The sequence below is a fragment of the Mustela putorius genome, unplaced genomic scaffold, assembly GCF_011764305.1.
Source record: "Mustela putorius furo isolate JIRA1106 unplaced genomic scaffold, ASM1176430v1.1 tig00000174_pilon_pilon_pilon, whole genome shotgun sequence".
Classification (NCBI taxonomy): Eukaryota; Metazoa; Chordata; class Mammalia; order Carnivora; family Mustelidae; genus Mustela; species Mustela putorius.
Genome location: NW_025421304.1, coordinates 31081752 through 31099922, shown reverse-complemented (window position 1 = coordinate 31099922; position 18171 = coordinate 31081752). Strand labels below are relative to the sequence as shown.

Sequence of the window (18171 nt, the reverse complement as noted above, 5' to 3'; positions counted from 1 at the left end):
AACTCAACAGCAGGGGTGCCTGGATAGCTCAGTGGGTTAAGCCTCTGCCTTCGGCTTAGGTCATGATCTCAGGGTCCTGGGATCAAGCCCTGCATGGGGCTTTCTGCTCAGCAGAGAGCTTGCTTCCCTTCTCTCTCTCTGCCTGCTTGTGATCTCTGGCAAGTAAATAAATAAAATCTTAAAAAAAAAAAAACAACTCAACAGTAAAAGAACAACCAATCGGAAAATGGGCAAAATATGTGAAGAAACACTTCACTGAAGAAGATACACGGATAACAAAAGATGTTCAACATCATTAGCCATTAGGGAAATGCAATTAAACCACAATATCATTAACATAAATACCTATCAGGGGCGCCTGGGTGGCTCAGTGGTTTAGGCCGCTGCCTTCAGCTCAGGTCATGATCCCAGAGTTCTGGGATCGAGTCCCACATCGGGCTCTCTGCTCAGCGGGGAGCCTGCTTCCTCCTCTCTCTCTCTGCCTGCCTCTCTGCCTACATGTAATCTCTCTCTGTCAAATAAATAAATAAAATCTTTAAAAAAAAAAAAAAAAATAAATACCTATCAGAATGACTGAAACAAAACAATAGTGACAACACCAAATGCTGGCAATTGGATCACTCATATGTTACTGATGGAAATGTAAAACAAAATGGTGCGGTCCCACTGGAAAATAGTTTTTTCGGATACCAAACATGCAATTATCACATGTCCCAGCACTTCTGGGCATTTATTCAGGACAAACGAAAACTTTCATACAAAAATCTGTACACAAATGTCCAAGAGCTCCTCTCAGCTTTAAGACTAAGGGGGTAAAAGGAGAGTATTTCTTCCTAGTAACTCCTGCCAAGTCCTGCAACTGTGACTGGACCACGCTGGGTAAACTACTGACATCTGAACCACCAGCCACAGCCAAGGGGAAGGAATGTGCAGCTGGGCCGGGCCTGTGTCACACATCCTGCTCCTGAGTGGAAGACAAAAAAGCCAAAGGCAAATTCAGTAATCTACTACCAGTAAAACGGGGTGAAAAACTCTGGGAGGCCAAAATGACAAATGTCCAGGACAGGTTTATCTCCAGGGTGGACACGCTCATGATGACCTCGCTTGGAAGAAGACCTAAAGGTTTTTCCGTACTTGACACACTTATAGGCTTTCTCTGCAGTATGGCTTCTTTGATGCTGAAGAAGATTTCTTTTGCCTGTGAAGACTTTTCCACACGCATCACACAAATAGGAGGCCTGCTGAATATGGATCCTCAGATGCCTTTTTAATTGTTCCTGAGCACTAAAGGCTTTTCCACAATCTACACAGTCAAAGGGTTTCTCTTCACTGTGAACTCTCCGGTGCCGAGTTAATTTTGTATGAAAACTGAAGGCCTGCCCACAAATTTTACAAGAATAAGGCTTTTCTCCCGTGTGCATACGCGGATGTTGGCTAAGAGGGGACGTCCTTCCAAAGCTCTGGCCGCACTCATTACATTCATAGGGTTTTTCTCCGGTGTGGATTTTCTGATGTCGAAGTAGTGGTGAATTACCAACAAAAGCTTTTCCACACCCATTACACTCATAAGGTCTCTCCCCAGTGTGGATTCTTTGATGTATAACAAACTCGGAACTGCTGGTAAAACTGTTTGCACACTCTCCACAGAGATCGGGCCGGTCCCCACTGTGGATTCTCTGATGCCTGATCAGATTGGCGTTATCATTAAAGGCTCGCCCACACTCTTCACACTGATAGGGTTTCTCTCCAGTGTGGATTCTCTGGTGCCGAATTAATGAAGAATTGCCATTAAAGGCTTTTCCACACTCATTACACTCAAAGGGTTTCTCCCCAGTGTGGATTCTCTGGTGTCGCACATAATATGAAAAATAACTGAAGCATTTCCCACACTCCTCACAGCTGAAGGGTTTCCTTGCACAGTGCATTCTCGGAACCTTTCCTTTAATATTTTTCACTGTGGGGATTTCCTGGTGCTTTTCCAGTTCACAGGCTTCTAGAAAGTTGGCTCCCTGAACAGCACTCTTCCGCAACCCATGTGACAATATCATATCTCTTTCTTCAGAAATTCCCTGTGTTGATGTGGACTCATTGCCAACGCTGGTCTCAGTATCTAATATAACATAAAACACAAATGCCACCTGAGAATTATGCTAGAAACAAAACAGTATTGGAAATTACAGAGCCTTTAGAAATTATTATTCCAACCCCCACACTGGACTGCTAGCAAGACCAGGCTACTAAAATCAAAGTGCCAAATATCACAGAGAGAACAGTCGAGGAGACATAGGGTATTGGTATACACAGCACCACCAGGTTGCTTCCTAAAGTTTTCCAGACTCCAGACTTTTTGAATAACTTCTCTCTGGTACATTCTATTATCTTTCCACCTTACCATATTCATAGACCTACAAAATAGCAAAGGCACAGGCCCTAAGAGCAAGTGGTGACACTGGGGCTGGCGAGACTCAGAGTCAGAATGTACAAAAGAACAGAGTCAGAATACAAAGGTGATGAAGGAAAAAGGTTCTTTTAAAAAATTCATACACTCAAATGGTCCCAAAGCCTGGATACACTAAGCATTAAAGGCACTAGGCTGTGACAAGCCAGAGAGAGAAGAAAATCCCATTCAGAGGTTCTCAGCTGCAGGACATCCCCCCAAAGTTGTTCACTGCAGGTTCATAGAGGACAACGAACTCCCTAAAATTGCTGGAAATTCCTGTCTTGTTATCAGACTCTCACAAAAGTCTGAATCTCAAACATGCAGAGACTTTATTTGGAAAGGAAGAATACAGCAAGATACAGCAAGACTGCAGAGCAGTTCTTCTCATTTTAGAAAAAGAAGACAGCCACCTGTAAAATGGCATTCGTATTCCAAGACTGGGTGCCATTTTACCTGTTAAAGTCAATCTAATTTTTTTTTTTTTAAGATTAGTTATTTGTCAGAGATCGAGCGAGAGTGCACAAGCAGGGAGAACAGCAGGCAGGAGGAGAAGCAGGCTCCCTGCTGAGCAACTAGCCCAATGCCAGAGTCAGTCTCAGGACCCTGGGATCATGACCCAAGCCAAAGGCAGATGCTCAACCAACCGAGCCTCCCAGGTGTCCCCAAGTCAATCTGTTTTATATAAAATGCTGGACTAATTTTGTTTTAACATTAATTTGGGTTACCTGGGACTCTTCTGCTCATTAATCAAGTTCATCCTTCAAGTGTGAGTTAAACTAGTAAGAGCCCTTGGAGACAGGCGGTGGGAGAGGAGACATTGGAGACTGAAGTGAACAGGGCAACGAGCAGTATGGAAGAGAGTGATCACAACTGAGACCTGGCGGTCTGCTCTTTACACCCTGCCTCGTTCTTGCTACTAGGGTGCTCACTTATAAAACCAGGACTTGGGCAATCAATGACCAAAATACTGTTTCTTTTCCTGCTGCCCTATAATCTGCCATCATCTAGATCAGGATCCCCACAGCAGTTCTTCCAAGCCACCACCTTCCTAGCCATTACCGCCACCTTCCTGCTGAAAGAACAAAGCTGCCCAGATGCAGTGCCCTCAAGGTCTTTCCCTTCCATTTCTACCGCACTCATTCCAAGCCATCTGCTGCCCTCTTACCTCTCCTGCTTCCCAATCGCCTCCTGCCGTCTCCTCCCTTCCCAGCTTCACTGCGCTACCGGCTCTCTCATCCCTCCTCTTCATTACCAACCGTTTCCTTCTGCAGACCCTCATATCCACTTGGGCTTAATGATCACCCCTTCACAGCCAACCTTTTCTTACAGCAGTGTTTTTCAAACTGCCTTCAGATCAGGTCATGATCTCAGGATCCGGATCGAGCCACACATCGGGCTCTCTGCTCAGTGGGAAGCCTGCTTCCACCTCTCTCTCTGCCGCCTCTCTGCCTACTTGTGATCTCTGTCTGTCAAAAAAAATAAATAAAATAAAATAAAGGATAAAGCCCTCAGATCCACCACACACCCTGCATTCTAGATTTTTAATACAAGGCTGAGTGGCTAAGACACAGCAACTACCTTTATCCACACCACTGGCTGAGTAAAGGGGGTCAGGGTATACTGTGGACTAGGCCAACCTCAGATTCTAGAAAGCTTACTTGGGCTTTGAGTCCTAAGCTTCATGCTCTTCTACTGCTTACTAGAAAAGACAAATACTTATAATGCTCCAGAAATACCCATTTTAAAATATGCTCTCCAGGTGACTGTCCCTGAACATTAAACTGCAAAATTCTCCCAAACAATTTACTGGATCCTCTACTCCTTTTCTTAGGCCACTCCTTTTTTCCACATGGGATCCATTGTTGTAAGTCAAATTTGGAACATAAAACCTGCCACTGAAGCAGCTTACTTGAGCTGGTAACTTCTCAACTTCTCCTTCTGCTGTGCTCCCACAGCCCACTACCTATATACAAACAACAGCTTTTAACACACTTTTTTAAAAGTTCTTTACATCTATCCCCATAGCATGTATCCTCCAGAGCTTTTTAAACAAAGCTTGGCACATGGCAAGTGCTGGAAACCACCTGTGAACAAATCCATCTTGTCCAAAGAAGGGGGAACCACTTAGATAGGAAAAGCTGAAACTCAGAAAGGAGTAATGGATCCAAAAACTACATGAACCCTAAGGGGAGCCTGTTATCTTGTTAAGAGTTAAAATTAATGGGAAAGGTTTCGTATTTTACTTATAAGAGAAATCAACCATTTATTTAAATTCTACCCAGCATGGTTTGTTTGAAAATACAGGGCTCTATAAAGTTCCATAGTTGCCAGTTCTAAACCTTCCTCCTTACCTTTACAGATGTCTTTGGTCCCCTCTGCAGATGGGTTCTCCTGTGCCTCCAAGCCCCAAGGCAAATTCTCTCCCTCCAGAAGTGAGATCAGGGCAGGTTTGGGCACTGGGTATCCTGAAAAGGGGGAGAAAACGGCACCTTTCAGCTGCGTGTCCAATGCGTCAAAAGAAGGAAAACCCCAAGGGCCTCGGTAAGATAAGATCCACAGAACAAGGCTCAGGACTGGAGAAAGCCAAGATTTGATCAAGAAACCAAGCATCTGTGATCCTTTCCTACTTCAAGAATAGATAAGTCAGTGAGATCCTACACACACAGGGAGGGGGTCACACCCTTCCCTAGACAAGCTAAGAAATTAGCTCTGGCTATGAAAACTATGTCCTCCTTCCTGTGCAGAGCCCCTTAGAAGATGGGATGTACTCTTACCAAGAGACAACAATTCCATAAATTGCGACCAAACCGACCCAAGATCTCTCCCTACCCAGCAACCTTTGAAGCGGGTCATTTGGTTTCAGCCCTGGAGCCAGAGTGGAGGATACCAGAGACAACCACTCCCTCTCCACAATGCACACCCAGCCTATTAGGAGAGAACAAGGAAGGAAACAGGAAGGGACAGCTCTGAGTTCCAGAAGAAAAGCAGGCTTACCCAGGGATGTCAAGTTCCCATAATTCTCCAGCATCACGCTTCTGTATAGGGCCTGCTGTGTGGGAGAAAGACCAGCCCATTCTGTCCGGGTGAAGTAGACAGCCACATCCTTAAAGGTCACCAACTGCTAAAACAAGAAGTTCCTGCTGCCCCAGAGCCAATTTTCTGACTCAGGGACAAGAGTACAGGGCATAGGGGACACTATGAATGAGGGGTCCTAATAGGGACAGCTAATGAGAAAAAGGGAAGAAACTGGATGTTGGACCATTAAATCACTATTTCTACAACCCAAAATCCAAAACTTCTTTCATTAACAGAACGGCTTCCATTAGGACATGAAATATAATATTTCATAACATGACAACATTCAAAAACCTTGGATAATCTCCCATTAATTAAACTTCCCAAAGCAAATCCTTTGATTTTATAAATACTTCTAATATTTTGTTGTTACACCTACGAATGGCCATTAGCTTCAATCGATCTAGACTCCCACTCACAGGTAGCATGTCAGGACCTACCTGTTCCCCCTTCACTGCCTCAGTGCCCAGGTAATCAATCCATCTGTACCTGACAAATGTTCACTCTTTTTTTAAATTTTTTTTTAAAGATTTTATTTATTTACTTGAGAGAGAGACAGTGAGAGAGAGCACGAGAGGGGAGAAGCTCAGAGGGAGAAGCAGACTCCCCGTGGAGCTGGAAGCCCAATGCGGGACTCAATCCTGGGACTCTGGGATCATGACCTGAGACAAAGGCAGTTGCTTAACCAACTGAGTCACCTAGGCGCCCACAAGTGCTCATTCTGCCCCAGATCTCAAGTCCACTTTAACAAGAAGAGCATCATGGTCTGCTCTGATGAGCCTGTCTCATCCAATCCCGATCTGTGTTTGAAGAGCTATACTGCCTGTACTCAAGAACATCTAGCAGAGATCTTAGTGCCGCCTGGAGCAGTCTATTCTGATGGACTTCCTGATGGGTCTTCCTGGGAGAATCTGCTTTTGGAATCAAATTGCTGCTGGACAGCACTTTTAGCTGCTTTTTTTATACCTCCAAGACAATCTACAGTTGCTTCTACCAACCAAGTCTCAAGATTTTCCAACAGCCCCTCCTTTCCCTTCTCTGACGGCCCCAGCTCTACCTCCCCAGAAAGTGCCAGCATCTGGTTTAGACCCTCTACCTATTCCTTAGACTTTAGTATCAACCTGGTTACCTGAACATGCAATGAATATCCTCCAACTTCCTAATGCCTCAACTGATTCTGCAGATCCCCATCTTCTACTAGTTCCAGCACTCCCTGGTGACCTAATATGCCTGACCCATCAACTACACCAAATTTATCTTCCAACCAAAACTGGCTTTTCTAACTCATATAAACTAATCGGCACAAAGAGCGACAATATTGTTTCCCTCAGCTAACAGTACCAATTTCGGCCCGGACACCTACACTACAACCTGAAATTTACCCGAGACTAACTCACTCCAGTCACTCCCCATTTCTCATATGCAGCAGGTAATCAGATCCTGCCAGTTTCATTGCCCAAATATTTCCAGAATCTGACTCTTCTTCACCATCATACAATCAGTACCCTAGCTCAACAGCTGGGGACACTAAAATAGCTCCAATTCCAGGCTGTCCTGCATTGAATCCATCCTCAGCCAGCATATACAATGATCTATTTTAAAAATGACAACATGACCCACTAAACTCAATGACTTAATGAGTCAGCACTAACTACAACAGTGGTTCTTAAAGTGTGGTTCCCCAGAGCATAAGCAGCAGCAGGAGAAGACCAGGAGCAGGAAGAGGACTGGGGAGGTGGGGGAGAGAAGGAGGGGAAAGAAGGGGAAAGGAGCAGGAGCAGGAGCAGAATCTGAAAACCTTTTGGAAATCAAACTGGTAGGCCCCACCTGAAAGCAATTTCTGCTTTAATGAGCCCTCCAGATGATTCTGGAGCACATTAAAGTTTGAGAACCCTGGACTAGAGGATAAAACCAAAGCTCAGGACACTGAGCTTCATCAGGTGATAAGTAGTGAGAGGAAGGCATGAGACTGTACACAGAGCAACTAGCTGGGACGATCTGCCAACAAAAATCCCAGAAAAGGAATGATAAACCATGAATGATGGCAATATAAAATATGGGACAAGTGAAAGAGATAGCAGGCAGAGGAGCTGGGACTTGGTGCCTCTCTAGAAGTGGTATCAAAGGAGAATGAGTCAACTATCGCTTAACAATCGGGAAACTGAGTGGTCAGGACTGTGTGATGTGGTGGTACCAGTGACTCACTAGCACTTACAGAAGATCATTAGAGGGTGGAAGCTATCGGGAAGATACTGCATCGATTAAAGTGAGGGAGAGGGACCTACAAGATGTCAGAAATCCAGGATTGGGACTTGGGATATGACTCATGGATGTTAAGTTACTGGATAAATAAGTCCCAAGAAGAGGAAATGATAATCAACACCTAGCAACCCCCCAGTTAAAAAGTGAACTACAACTCAAGAAATCAATTTCCCAGTTCCACAAATGTGAAGTACTTAATGCTCACTTTACAAATGAAAGTCCATCAGAATACAGAGTTCAACCATTTGGCTCAAGACCACAGAGTCCTGATGGGTGTCCCATCCTAGCGCAGATTTCCCCCATCACAGCCTGCTGGTGCCTCACCTTAGCCAGCAATATTGAGATTAAGGATGATATATTTTCCCTGGTTATGAAGCCAAACTTCTTTAAGAGGACAAAGGCTAGGAGCCCCTTTTTCTTGTCTTCTTCCTGCTTGCCCTCTGCCCCCACCTCCCAAGAACTTTGAAACTTCACTGATCTCAATCACTTCCACCAAACACTGGATACTTATACGGCCAACCTGAGTCCCTCATTCTCAGAGATCTCTCCATGGGGGTCCCTACTGAACCTGGGTACTCTCCAGTTCAGCAGAGAGCTAGAGAACAGGAGACCACTGATTCCCTGGACACTTCCTCAGCCAGTGTTTGCCGAGCTTCTGGCTGCTTAGCCCCTCACCATCAACATCCAGTCCTACAGGAGAGAAAGAAAAGATGCCTTCTTGCTGCTTTGGTTCTAAGAGTCTTGCCAGAATTATCCCTCTCTTGACCCATTTCTTTCAGATTAGATCTCTGAAGGCTAACTTGAAGGAGTCACAGCTCACCTGGTGCCAGGCATTCAGGGGCATGGCTGCCATCACCTTGGCTCCCTCTCGGTGAAGGGCAGGGGCTGTGCGGAAGAAGCAAAGAGAACCATGAGTGAGCTTGGCCCAGTCAAAGGCTCTCCTTTAAACCAACAAACCTGGGGCCAATAACAACAGCAGCCATCATTTATCCAATGCCCACTGGAGAAGTGGCATGTATTTCTTCCTTCACCCCACTCCATAAAATGAAGTGTGACTTCGGAAGAAATAGATTCTGAAAGGGTAAGTAACTCGCCCTCAGGCACCGGAGCTGGTACCACCATCGAACCATTCTGCCTGTCCTGGGTAAGATGTAAGCACAGGGGAACAGGAGTACACAACGAGCAAAACAAGCAAAGACCAAAGAGCAAAACCTAAGAAGAGGAAACCCAGGCTTTATTTAAAAAAATAAAAAATAAACTGATCCTGGGTGGCTCAGTCTGTTAAGCATCCAACTCTTGATTTCAGCTCAGGTCAGGATCTAGGGATCACGGATCTACTCCCATGTTGAGTACCCCCCGATGCCTCCGCGCAGAGTCTGCTTGTCCCTCTCCCTCTGATCCGCACCCCCCCCCCCCCCTGGTCGCACTCTTGTGCTCTGTCAAACAAGTAAATAAATAAAAATTTTTAAAAACTCAAAACTTTTAGAGAGAAACCTAAAAAGGAAAAAAATGTCATTGGATGTAAAATTCATTCAGTCTCCCCTTTAATGCTCTGAATTTTCTTTTTCCCAAATGAGAAAACAAGGCTATGAGAATATTTCTTTACCAAGGTCACAAGGTGGTAGATGAACCTGGATTCCAACCAGATGTACCATATTCCAAAGGTCATGTTTTCAGTTAACTACACTAGATCACTTCCAGTAATAATCCCAAAAGGATCCTTTAGAGCCTGATACAGTGATTCTGAGGTTAATATGGAACAGTCACCAAGAAAATCGAGAGAAAAGAATCGCAGAGTAAGTCTTTCTTTTTGTTCACCACTCCATTCTAGGACCCAGTGGTTGACTGATTAGCAAAGGACCGTGAAAGGCCACCTCACCAAGCCAAAATGCTAGGTAATTACTTTAACCATATCATCCCCTACAGACACTTTGTATTTTTTTTTTTTTTTTAAGATTTTACTTATTCATTTGACAGAGAGAGAGAGACACTGCAGAACCACCAGCAGGGGGAGCGGGAGAGTGAGAAGTAGGCTTCCGGCTGAGCAAGGAGCCTGATGCGGGGCTAGTTCCCAGGGTCCTGGGATCAGGACCTGAGCCAAAGGCAGATGCTTAACAACTGAGCTACCCAAGTGCCCCAACACTTCGTATTCTTACTAAGCAGTCATATTGTGCTCCAACGCCACCATCTTCCCTAACCTCACTGCATGCTGTCATTTCTGCTGGCCTCATCTTGTGCCACCCCCTCCTTTGTTCAGCCACTCTGGCCTTCCTTCAGTTCCCTCTACTGGGCTAATTCGGGGCCTTTGTACCCACTATTGCCTCTGTATGAACTACTCTTCTCCAACCTTAGGAACTTTGTAACTGATAGGGTCCGCCTACAATACTCTCCAGCAGCCTGACCCTAGCTCACCTAGATAATACTAGATCATCCTTCAGCTTGTCCTCTACAAACCAGGTTAGTTTCCCATGTTAGAATCTCCGCTCATAGCGGAGATGTATACCACCTCTCCCAGTTTGAGATTATACATTTGCATTAATTTGTGCTTTATTCACTCAACAAACATTTATCATATACTTCATTCACTCCAGGCCAAGTGTGAGATACAGTAGAGAGAGGAAAAACGGGTGTGACCTTCTGTCATGGAGCTTTGTCCAGACTAAAGGAAGGACACATACAAATCAAAGATTCTCATAAATAACAAAGATCGCAACTGTGATTAGTACCAGGGAAACCTATCCTAGATGGGAAGACTTAGGGATAGGAATTAACTAAGTTAAAAACACATGTTCTGGGAGCGCCTGGGTGGCTCAGTGGGTTAAAGCCTCTGCCTTCAGCTCAGGTCATGATCCCAAAGTCCTGGGATGGAGTCCCGCATCAGGCTCCATCTGCTCAGCGGGGAGCCTGCTTCCTCCTCTTTCTCTCTCTCTCTCTCTACTTGTGATCTCTGTCAAATAAAAAAAAAAAATCTAAACAAACAAACAAACAAACAAAAAATGCATGTTCTGGTGGTGAAAAGCCAAGAAGGCTGTAGCATGGCCAAAGAAGAGTGTGCTGCAAAACGAGGGTGTACCGTTGTAGAAGATGGGAGCCATGCAGGGACCTGTGCACACGTTAAGGAGTTGGTCTTGAGCCGGAAAGCAACAGGCCACAGCTACTGGGCTGCAGGCAGGTGGCGTCAATCGATCACGTTTGATGACTATGTGACTTTCCCACCAAACTGAAAGCTCCCGGAGGGTGGGGCCCACGCTTGGCTCCTTTCCAGCCGCATCCCGGGAACTTGGAGCCGCAGCTGCCAGGCAGCGGCTCGGTAGGTAGTGGTGGAGCCAAAGCGCAGCGCTCCGCAGCCGTGTCGCGCACACAGAGCGCCTACTTTCCGTCCACAGCTCCTCGTCCCAAAGCGGCAGCTGTGGGCTGGGGCGAGCGAAGCCACCCAAGGGAAGGCAGCACTGGCCGGCAGGCAGCCAGCCTCCGCCTCCCTCCACCACGGTTTCCGGGACGCTGGAGGCAGCCTCCTCCAAGGGCGAAGGGTGCGCCCCTAGCAGAGACGCCCGGCGACGAAGCCCACCACTCACCTCAGAAAAGGCGCAGTGTGCAGCGTGACCGGAAGCGCGTCACCGCGGGCCCTGTCGCCGAGACTCACGAGCTCCTCTCTAGGACGCTGGAGCGCGCCGCTCGGTTGTCCCCAGGCTTCGGGCCCCGGGGGGCGGGGGCTTCTTAACCAGCGGTCCTCGGAGACCTTGAATGGCAGAGAAAGTCGACTGTTGTTTTCGCTGATCTCTAACTGAAATTTAGCATTTCCTCCGATTATGTATTGGCAACAAACCTCATTACTATCAGCAGTAACCTGTGACTTTGCCACCAATAGAAATCACAGATATTTTCATATCATATCACAGTTAATGCAGGTATCTCAAAATATAAGCTATTCTCATCCCTAATTTGAAATTGTCACCGTTGTTATTAGGGCTCACCTTTAGATTTTGACATTTCTTTTCACCACAGTGGTAAAGGCACACATATACTAATGTATCCCAGATTTTAATTTTAATTTTTTTAAAGATTATTTATTTATTTATTTGACAGACAGAGATCACAAGTAGGCAGAGAAGCAGGCAGAGAGAGAGGAGGAAGTAGGCTCCCTGCTCAGCAGGGAGCCCAATGAGGGGCTCTATCCCAGGACCCTGAGATTATGACCTCAGCTGAAGGCAGAGGCTTTAACCCACTGAGCCACCCAGGCACCCCCAGATTTTTTTTTAAACCATTTAACTATTTTTTAAAGTTTCTTTTTAAAGGATTTTATTTACTTATTTGACAGAGAGAGATCACAAGTAGGCAAAGAGGCAGGTAGAGAGAGGAAGGAAGCAGGCTCCCTGCTGAGCAGAAAGCCCTATGTGGGGCTCGATCCCAGGACCCTGGGATCATGACCTGAGCCAAAGGCAGAGGCTTTAACTCACTGAGCCATATTTTAATATAACTAGTTTTAGAGTGGTCCACAGATGTCATCACAATGCCAAAGAGATAGATAGGCAAAACAAAACAAAACAAACAAACAAACAAAAAAAACCCCTGTCCTCAGGGGTAAAGATCCAGTCACATTAAGAAAGACCAGGATTGAGAAGGGATACTATTTTAGAACTATTTAGGAAGTGAAAACAGTGGAGACTTTTTTTTAAAGATCAAATAACAGATATGAGGAAAGGGAGCAATCTATTCTAGCCACAAAGTTTGGGTAACGTGGTAGATGAAGGTGTCATTAACTAAGACTCAGTTAATTCAGGAATTCAGGAAGAGGAGCTGGACTCAGGCAGGAAGATTATAGAAATTGGTTCTAGAAATACTGAATACATACACACACACACACACACGCTTTATTAAAATGTAATTCATATCCCACACTAATGTATACAACTTAGTAGTTTTAGGTATATTAAAAGAATTGCACAACCATCACCACAATCAGTTTTAGAACAGTTTCATCATTCCCAAAAATAAACCCTGTAACCATCAGCACTAGCATTCACTTTCCATCTTCCCTGTGATAGGCAGAGTAATGGTCTCCTCAAACATGTCTAGAACTTGTATGTTAGGTTACATAACAAAGAAACAGTAAGGTTGCAGAGGGAATTAAATTGCTTATCAGCTGATTTGAAAATAAGATTATTCTGGATTATCTAGATGGGCCCAGTATACTCATAAGAGTCCTTAAAAGTGGAGAGATCACTGGAAGAGGTCACTGGAACAGATTGAGAGAAACTTGTCCCAACATTGCTGGCTTTGAAGCTAGAGGAAAAGAGCCACAAACCAAGAAAAGTGGCCTCTAGAAACTAGAAAAGGCAATAAAATAGTCCTTCCTTAGCCAACACTTGGAATTTAGCCCAGTGAAACACATTTTGGACTTCTGACTTCTAGAACTATAAGATAAATTAATAAACACATAGAGTAAGTGTGTGTTAAGTCACTGTTCATGGTAATTTGTTACAGCAGCAAACAGAAAATTAATACAACCCCCATGTGAAGCTTTCCTCCATTCCCAAACAACTACTGATCTACTTTCAGATCTACAGACTTGCCTATTCTGGGCATTTACTCTATAATGTCCATTAAATCTGGACACGAAACAAAGTTTTTATCATTGGTAATTTTATTAGTCTTTAGAATAATGGAAACCTATGTGTTTACTGAGTGGCAAGACTTGGGAAGAGCTTGATTAATTTGCTTGGGGAAGAAGGTTGCTATACTTTTAATCTGCACAAACTCAACCACAACAACAACAAAAGACTACCCCAATGAGGATAAATGTCTCAATTATCTCTGGTCAATGACTACTCCAAGCAGAGAGATGGTGTGATTTGAATTGTACTCTGAAGTGCTTTGGACAAACTACATATTGTGTCATCTTTCAACCCTGGCCATGAGCATTAGCAGATGTGTCCTACCAAGACTTGAACTTAGGTGCCCTATTTCTCCATGACATTGTATTGATTTTTATGCAAGTCTTTTTTTTTCCTTCAAACTATTTAGTAAATATAGCAAGATTACTGTCACAGGTGAATGGCAGGTGAACAATTACTGTCACAGGTGACTTATGGGGGAGAATTAGAACTTAAGCAGTGTTACTTATTTCCTGCATAGTCACATTTCATGAATCAGAGTGCATACTATTCTTGATAGTTAGAGAGAAATTCAGCAGGATTTTGCAATCTGGGTTTCCCTGTCCAAGACTCTAATCCAATGTCCTTAGGATCATTAGAATGGGGAAAAGCTAGCCACCTGAAATTCTTTTTGCTTAAAAGATGAGTAATTTCCACTCCCAGCTGCCCACATGGTATTCCAGTTGAGTCTTCAGGGTTAATAAATAGCTAACTGGTACTGTTCTATTGTACCACTTACAAGAAAATGTATACTCATACCCAGGTCTATTGTGGTATCTACCATCAAACATAATTATCTTAAAGCCTTGGCCACTCCCCAGATTCCAATAGAGGCCACTTCCTGTCCTGGTCACTTCATGGCCTCAATAACCGGCTCTCCCTCTAACTCCTATGTTATCTAACTTAAATTTAGACTAAGAGCACTGTAAGTCGGGGGACCCAGAATATAGCACAAGATCACGACACATTTGCTGTTATTCCTGACTTTAAAGTGGTGGGGGAAATATCAACTTCTCTCCCAGCTCTCTGAAAAGCCTGGCCACAAATGGATTGAAGTTATAGTGGAACTTAAGTTTCACACACAAAACTTGGCTGCCCCAAAAGGCACTGTTAAAACTCAATGTTTTGTTGCAGTGGCTACAAAGACATAGGATTTGGTATGGATTGTTTCCTTGCAGCTGAAAATATACCGAATGGTGACAGAAAGAATGCCTTCCTTCCAAGATTGGGTACAAGGCAGGTATGTCTGCTCTTACCACTACTATTCAACACTGTACTGGGAGCCCTAACAAGTACAAGGAAGGCCAGAAAAGAAAGGGCATACATATTGGAAAGGAAGAAATAAAACTGTTACTATTTACAAGAGGACATAACTGTCTACCCAGAAAATCCCAGGGCACCAGGGTGGCTCAGTTGGTTAAGAGTCTGCCTTCAGGGGTTTTAGAGGGGAAGGGGGTGGGGGGATGGGTGAGACTCGTGGTGGGTATTGAGGGCACCTACTGCATGGAGTCTTGGGTGTGGTACATAAACAATGAATCTTGTAACACTGAAAAAATAAAAATAAAAATAAACTTAAAAAAGAGTCTGCCTTCGGCTTAGGTCATGATCCCAGGGTCCTGGGGTCGAGTCCCATGTCGGGATCACTGCCAGTGTGGAGTCTGTTTCTCCCTCTCCCTCCACCTGCAGCTCCCCCTGCTTGTGTTCTCTCTCTCTCTCTCTGTCAAAGGAAAGAAAGAAAAAAGAAAGAAAGAAAAGGAAAGGAAATGAAATCCCAAAGAATCTACAAAATTTCCTAGAGCTAACAAGTGAGTTTAGCAAGGTTACAGAATTAAAGTCAAGGTACAAAAAAGAAAAAAATTAATTGTTGGAAACTGAAATTTCTAATAGTAATCTTTTCTATGATACAAATACAATTTTAATAAATTTTCAAAAACAGTACCATTTACAATAGCACAAAATAATCACAAAATATTTAGGTATAAATCTAAAAATATACCCAAGATATGCATGCTGAAAACAACAAAATAGTGACAAATGAAAGAATACCTAATACACAGAGAGATGTGGTATTCATTGACTGAAAAATATTGTTAAGATGTCAATTCTCCCCAATTCATCTATACATTAAAAGCAATCCTATCAAAATCCCAGCAAAACCTTTTGCAGAAGTGAATAAAATGACTCAATTATATGTCAATCATACAATAAAACTAAAAACAACAACAACAACAAGCAGTGGAGACAGGAGGGCAATACTGGGTAATAGTGCGAGGGCTCTTAAGTCAGACTGCCTGGGTTTGAGTCTCTGCTCTTACACTTATTTGCTGTATCTCTGGGCAACCTACTTAACCTCTTTGTTCTTCAATTTCCTAACTGAAACAAGGTAACAGTATCTACTTCAAAGGATGCTGGGAGGATCCTAGTTAATGGGAATTACCTAGCCTAGGAAAGCACACACAATGTACTGGTTATTAGTGTTTATTAAAGAACAGCTATAACAATAAAAGACTAATATTCTGTTGGGGAGGCAACAATTGAAACAAACTTTAACTCAAGTGACTTCAACCATTTCCTTGTTTGAATCGCTTTGGAAATCTCTGCACAATTTTAAGTCCATTACTAAAAGATGACCTCCCAATGTCCTCCCCACTGGGGAAATTGCTGTCAAATAAGGAGTTGATAAAGTTGTCTTCTCAAGGCAAGACTGCAGACAGCAAGGTAATATGGAATTGAGAACTGTCCTGACAAGCAGGCAATAGTACGGGGAGGCACGGAACAAAACAAGGTACAGACTGACATGCATGCAAAGAAGAGGATTTGTTCCTAATTTTACAAAAATATACCTTTATGATCTCTCTAGATTAGGGGACAAAAATTCAATTTTCGTGACTGGGGTCAGGCAGAGTGTTACAAATAGTATCTAGTGGGGAGAGATCAGTGGGTAAGTTAAACATCCTGCAATGTACAGGATAGCATCAACAAAAAATCATCAGGTCCCAAATGCTGACAGTATCAAGTTTGAGGAATCCTCAAAGCTGTAGACGGATAACCAAGACCATTTCCTTGGTTATTAGAGTCCCCTAACCAAATCAAAGGTCAGGGTAGCCATGTTATTCCAGGTATTACAAGGATGAATGTCAAGATTTTGCATGCAAATGTGTAAGTAATAAAAACTCTTCATACAGATTTTGCTGACCAACAGATTTAGGAATGCTAAGGAACATATATTGAAAATATTTTTAAAAATAGGATAGTCTGGGTAAAAGGGAGAGCTAATGATTTGAAATGTCAGGAAGAAATTATAAATTACCAACATTGGTTCAAGAAGAAAAAGTGAAATGGGATCAATGCCATAGAAGGAACTGATAAAGTAATCAAAGATCTCTTGTCCTCTATGCTACCCCCAACTAAAGCGACTGGCCCAGCCGCATGTTTAGGTGGACTTTTCTCCAAATTTCCAGGGAACAGATAATTGCTAGGCTTTTGAAACTGTTCTAATGTACAGAAAAAGAAGAGCCTCCTAGCTATTTCTAGCAATCTCATAAAAGTCAGTTCCCAATCTTGACAAAGATGGAAAAAAATTACAGGGCACTCATACATATGAATATAGATGACAAGATCCTAAATATACTAACAAATACTATCCAGCAAGATATAAAGAAATGTATACTACCATAGCCAACTAGGATTATGAGAATATAAATATGACTAAATATTAGGAAAACACTAGTATAATTAACTATAGATAGGTCAAAAAGGAAACGTCTGGTAAGATCTAAAATAAGATTAAAAATTCAGCATCCACTTCTGTCAGAAACTGAGTAGGAAGTAAACAAGTCTTCCCATTTAATACATACATCTTCCCTACAGAATATTCATTGATAGAATTTAGTTTTTTGTTTGCTTTGTTTTGTTTTTTAAAGATTTTATTTATTTGACAGAGTGAGGGAGCAAGTGAGCGAGAGCGGCAGAGGGAGAGAGAGAAGCAGGCTCCCCACTGAGCAGGGAGCCTGATGTGGGGCTCGATCCGAGGACCCTGAGATCATGAGCCAAAGGCAGATGCTTAACAGATTGAGCCAGCCAGGTGCCCCAAGATTTAGTTTTTGAGTAACTTGAAGGAACACCTGGCTGGCTTATTCAGTAGAACATATGACTTCTTAGCTCATGAGTTCGAGTCCTATTTTGGGCAGGGATCCTACTTAAAACAAAGAAAAGCACTTATAGTAACTTGAAATTTTCATTTCAGTGCTTAAATTGCTGTAACTTCCATTCATTTGGGATACCTGAATGTTAACATGCCTTAACTGAGAGTTAATGGCTTTCCCACATTCATACTAGAGTGCCTCTGCACAAATCATCAAAATCACAGCTACAGTGTTGCCAACATACCATACGTATGAAAGGTTTCTGCATACCATGGACTTAGTGACACCAAATTAAGTTTATGTTAACTCTGAAGGCTTTGAAACATGTGAGACATTGAAATGGATCAGTATCACCAAGGAAAGAAAACCCAACTCAAAATTACCTAAGCAAAAACCTGAAATTTGTTGATTCATGTCACTGAAACACCCAGAGGTAGATCTGGTTCTCTGCATTTCTCTCTTATATGCAGGGCTAGCCTCTTCTCACCCTTCATGATGGATCAAGGCTAACACTAGAGTCCAGTAGAATGAAATGTTGCTTCCTGGTAGGTTCAGCACCTGATTAGATGGGCCTCATCACCTGAACCCAACACTG

General features: G+C 43.4%; 1 protein-coding gene across 4 annotated transcripts; it reads right to left on the bottom strand.

The window, feature by feature from the left end:
- Window positions 1-696: 696 nt before the first annotated feature.
- Window positions 697-18126, bottom strand: ZNF19 (zinc finger protein 19). Of its 4 annotated transcripts, none has more exons than XM_013061910.2 (6): window positions 17960-18126; window positions 11353-11516; window positions 8598-8662; window positions 5435-5558; window positions 4792-4905; window positions 697-2110 (listed from the first exon to the last, which is right to left on the bottom strand). In XM_013061910.2, exons 3-6 carry the CDS (start codon window positions 8628-8630, stop codon window positions 1008-1010), a joined length of 1374 nt encoding a protein of 457 aa, XP_012917364.1. In that variant the 5' UTR covers window positions 8631-8662; window positions 11353-11516; window positions 17960-18126; the 3' UTR covers window positions 697-1007. The 4 variants fall into 4 exon arrangements, with proteins under 4 accessions (XP_012917364.1, XP_004763509.1, XP_004763507.1 ...); XM_004763452.3 differs by having other exon boundaries at window positions 5435-5561; window positions 17960-18125; XM_004763450.3 differs by lacking the exons at window positions 11353-11516; window positions 17960-18126 and adding an exon at window positions 10851-11346 and having other exon boundaries at window positions 5435-5561.
- Window positions 18127-18171: the final 45 nt, after the last annotated feature.

Bases quoted from the DNA above. Each gene is read 5' to 3' on its own strand.
- ZNF19 (XM_004763450.3), bottom strand. From the start codon at position 10,872: ATGGCTCCCATCTTCTACAACG. The intron at 8,663-10,850 runs GTACACCCTCGT...TCTTCCGCACAG, and splicing joins GGCTCCCATCTTCTACAACG to CCCCTGCCCTTCACCGAGAG. The intron at 5,562-8,597 runs GTGAGCTGTGAC...TTCTTGTTTTAG, and splicing joins CCCTGAATGCCTGGCACCAG to CAGTTGGTGACCTTTAAGGA.